This window comes from Hyperolius riggenbachi, chromosome 4 (assembly GCF_040937935.1).
Source record: "Hyperolius riggenbachi isolate aHypRig1 chromosome 4, aHypRig1.pri, whole genome shotgun sequence".
NCBI lineage: Eukaryota > Metazoa > Chordata > Amphibia > Anura > Hyperoliidae > Hyperolius > Hyperolius riggenbachi.
Window position 1 is genome coordinate 308,969,215 of NC_090649.1, and position 14,397 is coordinate 308,983,611.

General features: G+C 44.0%; 1 protein-coding gene across 2 annotated transcripts in view; it reads left to right on the forward strand.

The window, feature by feature from the left end:
* The window catches only part of PEX7 (peroxisomal biogenesis factor 7), a 345,856-nt gene that overhangs the window by 252,525 nt on the left and 78,934 nt on the right, over positions 1-14,397 (forward strand). For both annotated transcript variants that reach the window (XR_011031176.1, XM_068279492.1), the window contains exon 9: positions 181-280. Coding sequence is in view for 1 of the 2 variants with exons in the window: in XM_068279492.1 (XP_068135593.1) it covers positions 181-280 (100 nt within the window). In the remaining variant the exon portion in view is untranslated. The remainder of the gene's footprint in view (positions 1-180; positions 281-14,397) is intronic.

A 14,397-nucleotide genomic window follows, 5' to 3' on the forward strand; every position in this document is an offset into this window, starting at 1 on the left:
CCTGTCATAATAACTATGTGATAACTATATCCATAATCTAAACCCAAGCTCACAGATTCTAACATAAGAGTTTTCCTGGGCAAGATTTAAATATTATTTTACTGCAAGTGCATTTATTTAATTTATTTTGGAGACTTGTTAATTTTATATTTACATACTTCTTGCTTTTTCTTTCCTCAGATTTTGGGATTTCAGCAAACCATCACCACTTATTGAAACTGTAGAACATCATACAGAGTTTACGTGTGGCCTTGATTTTAGCATTCTCATCCCAGGCCAGGTATGATTTTTTTTTAATTATTCAGCTGCTCCATATGTACCAAATTTACCCTATTGCAGGCATGTCCATGTATTTGGGCTGCATGTCATGTCTGATGTAGGTCTCTGGCAATTGAAGATGTTAAATGGAATGAGATCCTAGATTATTCTTTACTGGCTACTAAAGGAGAACAGAAAGATGATCTAAATAAAAGTACCCTCTTAATTATAACAGGTGTTGAAAATAACCATTGAATATTATTAAAACACTGATAACTGCATGTCTGGTATTGTTTATGGTGTATCATGTAGCAAGTTAAAATCCGTTTGCGGATGCTTTCACCCCCTCCACCTCCCTATAATACAAATAGCTTGGTTTACTGATGATCTCCTAATTTGTTCAACTAGAAAAATAGGACAGACACAAGAAAGTGTTTAAAACTTGTGTAGCTCATAACTTTAAATAAAAAAAAAATCAGTAAAATGGTACACATGTTTTTATTGAATGCCAAATCCAATTACTGGAAGTTTTTACTCGCTTACACGTCTGAGGTCAGTCTGACACTTTGGGCCTGATGCTATTCAAGGTGATAAGTAGCTTGCAGATGCGAGCTACTTATCACCTTGCCATCGCACGAGGATTACCGGCAAATCCTATTGCCAGTTTCACTCGTGCGATGGCCGATCGTTAGGGAGCATTGCTCAGGCGAAAGCCTGAGCGATGCTCCCTTGTCACGGGCGATGGGGAGCGAGGTTTACCCTGTGGTGCTGTCCATCAGCATCACGGCCTCGCTCCCCACACATGCGCACATCCGCCGCTGCATCTGGGGTTCTCCTTTAATAAGGAGACCCCCAGGGCTCCCCGCCGGCCGCCGCTTGTCTCTGCAACACCCCCATGTAGCTGAAAAGATAATTGTAAGCAATTTCACTACCGCCGCTTAACACCCGCCGCATCTCGCCGCAAGTCCCCGCTGTGTAATTACAGTGTATGAGTTACTGTAATTACACTTGCTAATAACAGAGTCCCGGCAAAGCATCTTTGAATCAGCCGCCGGGGCTCCCCATTGGTTCACAGGCTGAGCCATTTTCATTGGTCCAGCCTGTGAACCAATGGGGAGCCCCGGCGGCTGATTCAAAGATGCTTTGCCGGGACTCTGTTACAGTAACTCATACACTGTAATTACACAGCGGGGACTTGCGGCGAGATGCGGCGGGTGTTAAGCGGCGGTAGGGAAATTGCTTACAATTATCTTTTCAGCTACATGGGGTGTTGCAGAGATGAGCGCCGGCCAGCGGGGAGCTTTGGGGGTCTCCTTATTAAAGGAGACCCCTAGATGCAGCGGCGATGACGTGCGTTAGCATGTTTAGACCTGCTTTTTGCAGGTCTAAGCTAACGCTCATGTCTGCTGGGAAGCATCACTTCCCGGAGGCATGCAAAGTGCAATAGGATAGGGTGTGAGGAATTTGCTGGGCGATAATATCGCCCAAGCAAGTTTTTAACACCCTGCCTAGGGCTAAATGCAATTGCATCAGGCGACTTTATTGTCACCTGATTATTGGACTCACTAGCGTTTAACGCTGGCGAGTCTGACAATTGCATCAGGCCCTTTTTGTCTTATGCTTCAGGATTTTGGAATGGGGAGCTCATAACATTTCTAGGAAAGATAATATGCCTGGTTCAACATCATCATCTGCAGATAATAACACACAGATCCATGGTAGTAGCATACATCAACAAGCAAGGAGGAGAAAGATCCCAGGCATTTGTACAGTAATAAATTGAAATTATTCAGTTAGCAGAGAATTCTCTCTTGGTCCTTGTGGCCATCCACCTCAATGGCTCACTAAATGTAATGGTGAACTAGGGCTACCTAAACAGGCATCTGATATGCAATATAGAACGGTCTCCAAATCAGAGTGAAATTGTAACGATCGGTATCAGCACGCAGAGAGAATCTGATTATTGGTGATCTGCAGTATCACCAAGAATACAGATATATACCTGATTATTGATGATCTGCAGAATCACCGATAACACAGATATATTGCTAACCTCTGGGCACCTGGATAATGTGAGTGTTTGGTGTAACGGTAGTACTTTGAGTATAGCACAGGAAATTAGAGACAGTATGGGCAATACTGCTCTAGAGATGATGAAACCTTCCAATAGCCTGAGACTCCCCAAGGGGCGGAGTCAGGCTGGAAGAAGGAAGGCCCAGAGAGTGAGTGACAATCAAGATAAATGTCACTGAGTGATCTGGAGACCATCTCTTAATAGTAGAGATAGCTCTCGAGGTCGGGCAAGCCAGGTCGGCAACACACGGTCAGATAAGGTACATAGACAGAAGGCAGATTCGGTATCCAAGGCAAGCAGGGTTTGGCAACAGAGTATCAGATGTGCGAGGTACCGAATCAGAGATCAGAGGAGTAGTCAGGAAAGCAATAAGTCATAACAGATATCAAACAATGCCTAGTCTGGGTGTGAGATCCTTGGTCTCTACACCCTGGAACTAGTCTGATGTATATCAGAATAGTAACACAAGTTCCCTAGTCTGGGTGTGAGGTCCGTGGTCTCTACACCCTGGAACTGGTCTAAGCATAAACAGAATACAATACAAGTAATCTGGCTCAGTGTGAATTCCCAGGTCCACCTGGTTCAAACACACTGCAGGATCTGACTAAGGTCTGAGTGCTTCCACGTAGTGTTCGCAACGGCAGACAACTTGTAACTGGCCAGCAGCAACTATATATAGTGTAGCGCTCTCTGGCGCCACCTCTAAGTGATGGACCAATAGAAACTTGCTCTGGCGTCAGCTGACCAGCCTGGTCAGCTGGTCCCCTCTTGGCCGTCTTAAAAGTTCTGCATCTCAGCGCGCGTGTATTCCTAAACCTGTGTGAACTAACAGACTCAGCCACACCAGACGCACGCTACTGCGTGCAAACCGCCGCGCTGGACGCGGAACCAGCCGCCTCGCTGTCAGTACATGCGGCGGCTTTTCCGTGTTCTGCCATGTTACCAGACGCACGCCTCCGCGTGCAAACCGCTGCGTTGGACGCGGAATCAGCCGCCTTGCTGTCAGAACGCGCGGCGGATTTTCCGCGTTTTCTCACAGTACCCCCCCTGAGGAGTGGACTCCGGACAACTCCTATCCGGCTTTCCAGGATGTAAGTTATGGAACTTCCTTTTCAAGTCCTCTGCGTGCATACGACAGTCTGGAACCAAAGTTCTTTCCTCTATGCCATACCCCTTCCAGTGGACTAAATACTGCACGGAGTTCTGCACAAGCCGTGAGTCTAAGATCTTCTCAACTTCATACTCGTGTTGGTCATCTACCAACACAGGGGGGGGGGGGGGAGTGGAATCCACGTGCACTGCCGGCTTGAGTAAGGACACATGGAATGATCTCACACATCGCATGCTGGCGGAGAGATCAATGGCATAAGTGACATTATTGATTTTCCTGCTCACTGGAAAAGGACCCACAAATCTGGGACCTAACTTGGGCGACAGTTGCTTCAGATCCAAATGTCGTGTGGACACCCAGACCAAGTCTCCTGGACGGAATTCCCACTCTACGGAACGTCTCTTGTCAGCCTGTTTTTTCTGACTCTGAAAAGCCTTCCCCAGGTTCTTCCTGACTATTCCCCAAATTTGTTTCAATGACTTTTGCCAATCCTCCAGGGCTGTCACCACCTGAAATGGGGAAAATCCTGAGTAAGAGCTTTTCAGATTGTTGTGTGCAAATTCTGCAAACGGCAAGAATTTGACCCAGTTGGTTTGTGCATCCGCAACATAACACCTCAGAAACTGTTCTAGAGACTGATTGGTTCTCTCGGTCTGGCCATTGGTCTGTGGGTGGTAGCCTGATGAAAAAGAAAGCTCCATGTCTAACTGGTGGCAGAATGCCCTCCAAAACTTGGAAACAAATTGGACTCCCCGATCTGACACTATATTTTCCGGAATGCAATGCAGCTGGAAAATATGCAGGGTGAAGAGATCGGCCAATTCCTGGGCCGAGGGGAGTCCTTTCAGGGGAACAAAATGGGCCATCTTACTGAATCTATCGACTACCACCCAAATTACCGTCATGCCCTTAGACCTGGGGAGCTCACCCACAAAATCCATGGACAGATGGGTCCATGGTTCACTCGGGACTGGCAAGGGCTGTAATGTCCCCACAGGTGCCTGACGGGAGGGTTTGCTCCTTGCACACACTGCACATTCTCTCACATACTCCTTGCAGTCAGTTGCCAACGATGGCCACCAAGCACACCTAACAACAAGGTCTTGCGTTCTGGTGGCCCCAGGATGCCAAGCATTCTTGTGGGAATGGAACAGCTGCAATATCTGTAGACGAAAAGGCAGTGGTACAAACATGACCCCTTCAGGCTTCCCCTCTGTTACATCCTGTTGGAATGGACCCAACGTCTCTGCCCAGTCCCTCCAGGTCTCAGTAGCTGCCAGGACCACTTTCTGCGGGAGAATGGTTTCTGGGTCTGAGGGCTGTGCTGTCTCGGGCTCAAAATATCTGGATAAGGCATCTGCCTTGATGTTTTTACTACCAGGGGTAAACGTGATTACAAATCTGAATCTTGAGAAAAACAATGACCACCGGGCCTGTCGGGGGCTAAGTCTCTTAGCTCCCTCAATGTATTCCAGATTCTTGTGGTCAGTGTAAACGGTAATAGTATGTTCTGCCCCTTCTAGCCAATGGTGCCATTCCTCAAAGGCCAACTTGATGGCTAGAAGTTCCCTATTGCCTATATCGTAGTTTTTCTCTGCGGGTGAAAATCTACAGGAAAAATAGGCACAAGGGTGCAATTTTCCCTGCAACCCAGAGCGCTGAGACAGCACAGCCCCTACCCCTACCTCTGAGGCATCTACCTCCACGATAAAGGGAAAGGTGATGTCAATGTGTCTCAATATGGGTGCAAAACAGAACAATTTCTTCAGAGTGGAGAAAGCAGCATGGGCCTCAGGGGACCAGTGGTGAGTATCTGCCCCTTTTTTGGTGAGACTGGTGAGAGGTGAGATCACCGTATAGTACCCCTTTATGAACCTCCTATAGTAGTTGGCGAACCCCAAGAACCTCTGGAGAGCCTTCAGTCCTACAGGTTGGGGCCACTCCAAGACAGCTGAGACTTTAGCAGGGTCCATAGAGAGACCAGAGGTTGAAATTATGTACCCCAGAAAGGCGACGGAGATCACCTCGAAAATGCACTTCTCCAACTTAGCATACAGCATGTTTTGTCTTAACTTGCGTAATACAAACTTAACATGATCCCTGTGTTCTGAGAGGTTAGACGAGAAAATTAATATGTCATCTAAATATACTAAGACAAATTTGCCTAAGACCTCTCTGAAAACCTCATTGATCAGTTCCTGAAAGACGGCCGGGGCGTTACATAACCTGAAGGGCATCACCAGGTACTCGTAATACCCGTCGGGCGTGTTAAAGGCCATCTTCCATTCATCGCCGTCCCTGATCCGCACAAGGTTGTATGCACCCCTTAAATCCAACTTCGAGAAAATTTTAGCATCGGTGACCTGAGTGAATGAATCATCTATCAAGGGCAAAGGATAACGATTCTTTAGTGTAATTTTATTTAGGCCCCGATAATCAATGCATGGACGGAGGCCTCCATCCTTCTTTTTCACAAAAAAGAACCCGGCCCCTGCTGGAGACCGAGAAGGACGAATAAAACCCTTAGCTAAATTTTCTCGGATGTATTCTTGCATGGCTAATTTCTCTGGCCCAGATAAATTATAGAGATGACCTCTAGGGGGCATACAACCAGACCTGAGATCAATGGGGCAATCAAAAAGACGGTGTGGAGGAAGTTTATCAGCTGACTTAGGACAAAACACGTCCACAAATTCTGAATACTGATCTGGCAATCCCTCCATATGAATCTTGGTTTTACCCAAGGTTACCTTCGCTAGACAATGATGATAACAATGGGCAGACCAGCTCGTTAGCTGACCTGTAGTCCAATTGATCTGAGGTGAGTGAAGTTGTAACCATGGCATACCAAGAATGATCGTGGAGGTTGTCATTCGCAACACCAGAAACTGTAAATTCTCTTTATGTAACACCCCTACCGTAACCCTTAACTCTGGGGTCTGAGACAGAGGGTGGTTACTCTAAAGGGGGGAGTCATCCACTGCAGTGACCAGAATCTGTTGCTTCAATGGTGAAATTGGAATCCCCAATTTCTTAGCAAATTCGTAATCCATAAAGTTGGCTGCTGAGCCAGCGTCAATGAAGGCCTCAGTGGTCTCGGTCTTATCCTTCTAAGATATAGTACAAGGGAGGAGCAAACGTTTATCATCTAGAGGTAAAGACTGCTTGGGACAACTCTGAACTCGATGACCCTCCTCTGCACAGTATAGACAGAGCTGCTTTGCTTTTCTGCGCCTCTGCTCCACCCGGGACAATTTCGACCGCCCAATCTGCATTGGTTCTGGTGGAGGTCAGTCGGGTGGAGATGAATCAGATGGAAATGAATCAGGTTGGGGCACGGTGTAGGAAACATATCTCACATCGTTCCTACCCCAAGTCTTTCTCTGATAACGTAGGCGACGATCAATTCTGATGGCTAATGAAATGGCCTCATCAATAGACTTCGGTTCGGGGTGACCTAACATTAGATCAGAGACTGCGTCTGACAACCCTGACAAAAACAGTCCAGAAGTGCGAATGAGTCCCATCTAGCTGAAACTGCCCATTTCCTGAACTCAGCTGCATAATTTTCCACCAGACCCTTGCCCTGCCGTAAAGTCTTTAGCTTCCGCTCAGCGGTAGAGGCAATGTCCGGATCATCATAAATTATAGCCATAGCTTTAAAAAAATTCCTCAACCGAGGCTGGAGCTTCATTCCCTGGCTGAAGATTATATGCCCAGGTCTGGAAATCCCCTGACAACAGAGTCTTAATGAACGTAATTCTCTGTGCCTCGGTTCCCGAAGAATTAGGTCTCAACTCAAAATACGATAACACTCGATTTCTAAAGTTCTGAAAGTCAGATCTGTGACCAGAAAACCTTTCGGGTACAGGCATACGTATGTCTGTGCTAGGAGGAGATTGCACTGTATTCACAGCCGTCTGAAAGACTTGTACAGACCCAGATAATGCGTTGATCTGAGTCTGATGACTGTCCAGCACTCGGATGAAAGTTTCCACCAAGGTGGTGAGTGCATCAAGACGGCTGTAAAGTGCGTCCATTTGGGTTTGGTCTGCCATTCTGTAACGATCGGTGTCAGCACGCAGAGAGAATCTGATTATTGGTGATCTGCAGTATCACCAAGAATACAGATATATACCTGATTATTGATGATCTGCAGAATCACAGATAATACAGATATATTGCTAACCTCTGGGCACCTGGATAATGTGAGTGTTTGGTGTAACGGTAGTACTTTGAGTATAGCACAGGAAATTAGAGACAGTATGGGCAATACTGCTCTAGAGATGATGAAACCTTCCAATAGCCCGAGACTCCCCAAGGGGCGGAGTCAGGCTGGAAGAAGGAAGGTCCAGAGAGTGAGTGACAATCAAGATAAATGTCACTGAGTGATCTGGAGACTATCTCTTAATAGTAGAGATAGCTCTCGAGGTCGGGCAAGCCAGGTCGACAACACACGGTCAGATAAGGTACATAGACAGAAGGCTGATTCGGTATCCAAGGCAAGCAGGGTTTTGCAACAGAGTATCATATGTGCGAGGTACCGAATCAGAGATCAGAGGAGTAGTCAGGAAAGCAATAAGTCATAACAGATATCAAACAATGCCTAGTCTGGGTGTGAGGTCCTTGGTCTCTACACCCTGGAACTAGTCTGATGTATAACAGAATGGTAACACAAGTTCCCTAGTCTATGTGTGAGGTCCGTGGTCTCTACACCCTGGAACTAGTCTGATGTATAACAGATTGATAACACAATTTCCCTAGTCTGGGTGTGAGGTCCGTGGTCTCTACACCCTGGAACTGGTCTAAGCCTAAACAGATTGATAACACAGGTTCCCTAGTCTGGGTGTGAGGTCCGTGGTCTCTACACCCTGGAACTGGTCTAAGCATAAACAGAATACAATTCAAGTAATCTGGCTCAGTGTGAATTCCCAGGTCCACCTGGTTCAAACACACTGCAGGATCTGACTAAGGTCTGAGTGCTTCCACGTAGTGTTCGCAACGGCAGACAACTTGTGACTGGCCAGCAGCAACTATATATAGTGTAGCGCTCTCTGGCGCCACCTCTAAGTGATGGATCAATAGAAACTTGCTCTGGAGTCAGCTGACCAGCCTGGTCAGCTGGTCCCCTCTTGGCCGTCATAAAAGTTCTGCCTCTCAGCGCGCGCGCGCGTATTCCTAAACCTGTGTGAACTAACAGACTCAGCCACACCAGACGCACGCTGCTGCATGCAAACCGCCGCGCTGGACGTGGAACCAGCCGCCTCGCTGTCAGTACATGCGGCGGCTTTTCCGCGTTCTGCCATGTTACCAGACGCACGCCTCCGCGTGCAAACCGCCGCGTTGGACGCGGAATCAGCCGCCTTGCTGTCAGAACGCGCGCCGGCTTTTCCGCGTTTTCTCACAGAAATACTGTGGGAGAACAAAAAACAAAATGACAAAAGTTATTTTCCCTGGATGCTCTGGTCAAGTGTTTGGGAATAGGCATACTTGTACATGCTTGGAGCTTCAGAATTAGGTATGTGTTTCATTTTCAACATCCAACATATAGCTCATATTAGAAGTGTCAGATTTGCCCGAGAGCTCATGGTACCTTCTTCTAATCACTATGATGATAGATGATTCTTGTAGAATACCGACAACTAAAAACTTTATCCAGATGCCTCCTTATAGGCATCAGTGGATCTTCAAATTCCAGATGTTCTAAAGATTCTAAAGGTTCTTTTACGTATAGCAAAGGAAATATCAAAAGTAGTAATAAATACACTTTTTGGAAACATAAACATTGCTTATCCATCTTATTTATTCAAAATACTGGAATACATTTAATGAATGTTTACAAAAAATCTAATTTCATTGCATTCATAGTGCCACAATCCTGAAAAAAAATTCCGAATGGAGTAGAGAAAAGGCAAAAGATTGGTATACTCTGGATGTGAAAAGATGTCTTTTGATATATTTGGATAAAAATAGTTTTAATTTTGGTAGTAAAGAACATAAAGGATGTTATAAAGAACCAGCATGAATAACAGGGATATGTGAGGGTGCAGGCTGGTGTTGTACTTTATTTTCTGGTTGAATTCAATGGACATATGTCTTTTTTCAACCCAAATAACTATGTATCTATGTATGAACTATTACAAGAAGCACATTGGGATATTTGACAAACATATGGTAACCTGTATCCGAATATCGACTAACAATTAAATAGAACAAGTCAGAACTTGTTATACCCCCAAAATACACAGATAAGTTCATTGGCTTTCCCTAAAATCGGCCTTCGAATATGATGGACATATGACTATGGTAGGAATTAGATTGTGAGCCCCTCTGAGGGACAGTTGGTGACTAGACTATATATTATTTAAAGCCCTGTGGTAGATGTTAGTACTGTATAAATACTAAATAATTAATAACCATTTAGGTCTAATCTGCTTAGTAAATAAAATTAAACAGTGTAGTTGGCTACAAATAAGTGGCACTATTTACTGTTGTTGCTATAAGTGCATCTTTTTAATAAACTTCCCCTAGTCGACTGCCAGTGGAGCCTTAGAAATTTGAGCTAATAGATGACTCCCAAGAGTATAGTCTGTCCACAGTGTCCAAGCTTCCAATAGGCATAAATATAATTGCATTATCACTTTAAGGTAACCTAAACTGAGAGGGATATGGATTTTTACTTTTAAACAATACCAGTTGCCTGGCAGCCCTGCTGATCTCTTTGGTTGTAGTAGTGGCTGAATCACACACCTGAAACAAGCATGCAGCTAATCCAGTCTGACTTCAGTCAGAGAACCTGATCTGCATGCTTGTTGAGGGGCTGTGGCTGAAAGCATTAGAGACACAGGATCAGCAGGAGAGTCAGGCAACTGGTATTATTTTAAAAGGAAAAATCCATATCCTTCTCAGTTTAGGTTCCATTTAACCACTTCACCACTGAGGGGTTTTACCCCCTAAGCACCAGAGCAATTTTCACCTTTCAGCGCTCCTTCCATTCATCTTGTTTTTTCCGCCACCAATTAGGCTTTCTTTAGGTGGGACATTATGACAAGAATTATTTTATTCTAAATGTGTTTTAATGGGAAAATAGGAAAAATGTGGGAAAAAATTAATTATTTTTCAGTTTTTGGCCATTATAGTTTTTAAATAATGCATGCTACTGTAATTAAAACCCATGAAATTAATTTGCCCTTTTGTCCCGGTTATAAAACCGTTTAAATTATGTCCCTATCACAATGTTTGGCCCCAATATTTTATTTGGAAATAAAGGTGCATTTTTTTCAGTTTTGCGTCCATCCCTAATTACAAGCCCATAGTTCATAAAGTAACAGTGTTATACCCTCTTGACATAAATATTTTAAAAGTTCAGTCCCTAAGGTAACTATTTATGTATTTTTTTAATTGTAAATTTTTTAATTTTTTTTTAATTACAAAAAAAAAAGAAAATGGGGAGTGTGGGAGGTAATGAGTTAATTTTTTGTGTAACACTAATTTATTTCTATGTAAAAAATGCTTAGGGTGTAGTTTTACTATTTGGCCACAAGATGGCAACAGTAACTTTTTGTTTATTGCGACCTGTGAGCGTCCTTCCGGACGCTCGCAGGAAGTACTAGGAGGCTGTGAGTGTTTTTTTTTTTTTCACAATGATCGCGCTGCCCATCGGAGAGCAGCGGATCATTGCGGGGCTTAGATCAACGAACGGGAATGGATTTTCCCGTTCATTGATCTCCGGCCGAGCGGGCGGCGGCGTGTTTGCTAGCGGCGGGCGGCATGTTTACGAGCGGGAGCGCGGGCAGCGGCGAGCGCGGAAAGTACGTGTTTCTCCGTCCCTGGGGGTTAAAGGATGGAAAAAGGGACGGAGAAATTCGTACGGGCGGGGGTAAAGTGGTTAAGATCACTGTGAGGTATGCAGGCATAGTTTATTTTTATTTTTTTTATTTAACCACTTAGCAACCCTTGCCACGCTTATCTACGCCCCTTTAAAATTCACCTGGGGCACAGGGGCGTAGATAGGCATCTCCTGTTTGTTTTCCCGCTGTGAGCGTTTGCGTGCGCGATCGCGTGCACGCGGATGCGCAGTCGCGTGCACGCGGATTTGTGGTCGCGATCGGCACCCGCTGGTCAGCCAATCAAAGTGCTTACAAGTTTGAATGAGCACTGCCAAAGCCAATGGCAGTGCTCATTCATTCAGAATGTGTGTAAACACTGAATCAGTCACTATGCTGTTACAGTTACTGAGATCACTCGTGAGAGGATCTCAGATAACTAATACAGCATTAGTGAGTGATCAGCATCAGTTAGGTTTTTTTTAAAATAAATTTTACCCCCATTAAGCCCATTAACCCTTGCCTCCCTAAAATGTTAAAATTGCTGTGGTTTTTAGGGGAAAAACCCTGTGGTAGAGAAGTGGTTAAATCCCATTAGAGATTGTCCATCTTTTGCAAGGCTTTGTGAATTCTTCTTCTTGCCACAAAATTATAAATAAATACTTTAAAAAAGGAAATTTAAAAAAGGAAAACTTTAGGTTTGTTTGAAAGGACATTGAGGGAATCCAGTTGGAGAGCAGTGTGTTTTTAAAAGGGATCTACCTTCATTACATTTAGCTTAAAGGGAACCAGAGATGAACGTTTCACACAAAATAAACATATCAGTTGATAGCTTGTAAAGAATAAATGCTCTACCTGATAATTTTGCCGCTCTGGTGTGCCTTTTTTAGTGTTTTTTATCCATTATTGCTCCAGGAAAAATCAAATATGGCCGCCGGCTCATATCACTTCTGCTTCCAGGTTATGAGGTGTTCTGGATGTGCTGTCTAGGCTATATGAGACTAGGCTGCTATCTAGGCTAAATGCAGCCTTTCATCTATGTGCTTTCATATTGGTATGATCTGCCTGTAGGAAGTGTCACTGATAATAACTGCATTTTCATTCCTATGAGAATCTAGTGCACACAGAGCACACAGGGATCATATTACAGCCACAGAGCTTCTCTCTCAGGAGCAGCCCCCTCCCATGTCATCACAGCTCTCAGTATGCAAAGCAGAAGATCTAAGCCAGGAGGGGGAAGGCTTGGGCTTGAAAGGACTTCACAGAAGAGTGACTCAGCTATAATGATTCCAGGTCAAACCTCGACTGAATTGTCGGTGGATTCTTATCACAGTTGCTAATAGACTAATTAAGCAGATAACAATGAAACTAAAAGCAGGGTAGGTGTTTACTGTCATGTTCCCACTGATAAATGTAATAAAATACATGAGGGTGCTTCATCTCTGGTTCTCTTTAATGAAAGCATTTTTTAAACAGTGTGGTAGATCCTGTCATCACATCATGTCTTGGAAACTACGTGTAGCATCCAATGTCGGCTGTGTTTGCGGTTCCATGTCCCCCTAGGGAAACAAAACATGGCGCAATGATGAAAAACGTGAAGCGATGGCAAACACTTTTCTGTGAGGTAGCAGAAAAATGTTTTGCTAAATAAAACACTGAGCAGAAGCCGGTGTGAACCAGTACTTAATAATTCTTAGTTACTTTGCATTACAAACCAATAATGGCCTAATTGATTCATGCATAATTAGATGGCGTCTGTAATACAAAGTCTTAAAAAAAACATTTTAATCAGATGTATTTTCATAATCCATAATCAATTATTTGATAAGAAAGAACTCATTAAATCTGTTATGTCAAAACATGTATTAACAAGGCAGGTATTTTTAAAATATTCACAAGCAAAAAATTACATTTTGCAAATCCACAGCAGGCAAAAAGAAAGAAAAAATAGAATGGCAATATCAAAAGACTGAAACTTTGAATCTTTAGAAAAACAAGGAAACAAATGCTGTGCTAAGTAAATTTAACAGTTCTGTTCTCGATACCTGTGGGTTTAGATGGCTAGAACAAGCTAAAGGGGTCTTTAAACGTGGGAGTGGGGGCAGGGGTGGGGTTTGAGGAGATAGGGTTTTTTTTTTTTTAGGATATTGTACTGTAAAAATATGTATTTTAATATATTAGTGACTTGCAATAGCCATGCAATCTACTTCAAGGCACATGGCTTGGATACAGTGGGTTGCAAAAGTATTCGGCCCCCTTGAAGTTTTCCACACTTTGTCACATTACTGCCACAAACATGCATCAATGTTATTGGAATTCCACGTGAAAGACCAATACAAAGTGGTGTACATGTGAGAAGTGGATCGAAAATCATACATGATTCCAAACATTTTTTACAAATAAATAACTGCAAAGTGGGATGTGCGTAATTATTCGGCCCCCTGAGTCAATACTTTGTAGAACCACCTTTTGCTGAAATTACAGCTGCCAGTCTTTTAGGGTATGTCTCTACCAGCTTTGCACATCTAGGGCTCGATTCACAAAGCGGTGCTAACCCAGTTAGAGACTTTAGGCGTGATAACCATTGCACCACGCTGGTGAAAATCCAGTTTAGGCGTGATAATTTTAGGTGTGATAAGTTTAGGCGTGATAAGTTTAGATAAGTGTAGATAGCGTGCAAAGTCCCGCACGCAAAGCAGTGCCATTAAACTCTATGTGAAGTGCACCAGACTTTGCTAGCGCAAAACTTTTGATCAGCTGTGCACTGCGGTGCTAACGCAGTTGGTGCTTAAACTTATCATGCGTAAACTTATCACACCTAAACTTATCATGCCTAAACTTATCACACCTAAACTTATCACAGCTAAACTTATCATGCCTAAACTGAGTTTGGGCATGATAAAGGGCTTTTCACCAGTGTGCTAACTGTTAGCACCGCTTTGTGAATCAGGCCCCTAGAGACTGAAATCCTTGCCCATTCTTCTTTGCAAAACAGCTCCAGCTCAGTCAGATTAGATGGACAGCGTTTGTGAACAGCAGTTTTCAGATCTTGCCACAGATTCTCGATTGAATTTAGATCTGGACTTTGACTGGGCCATTCTAACACATGGATATGTTTTGTTTTAATC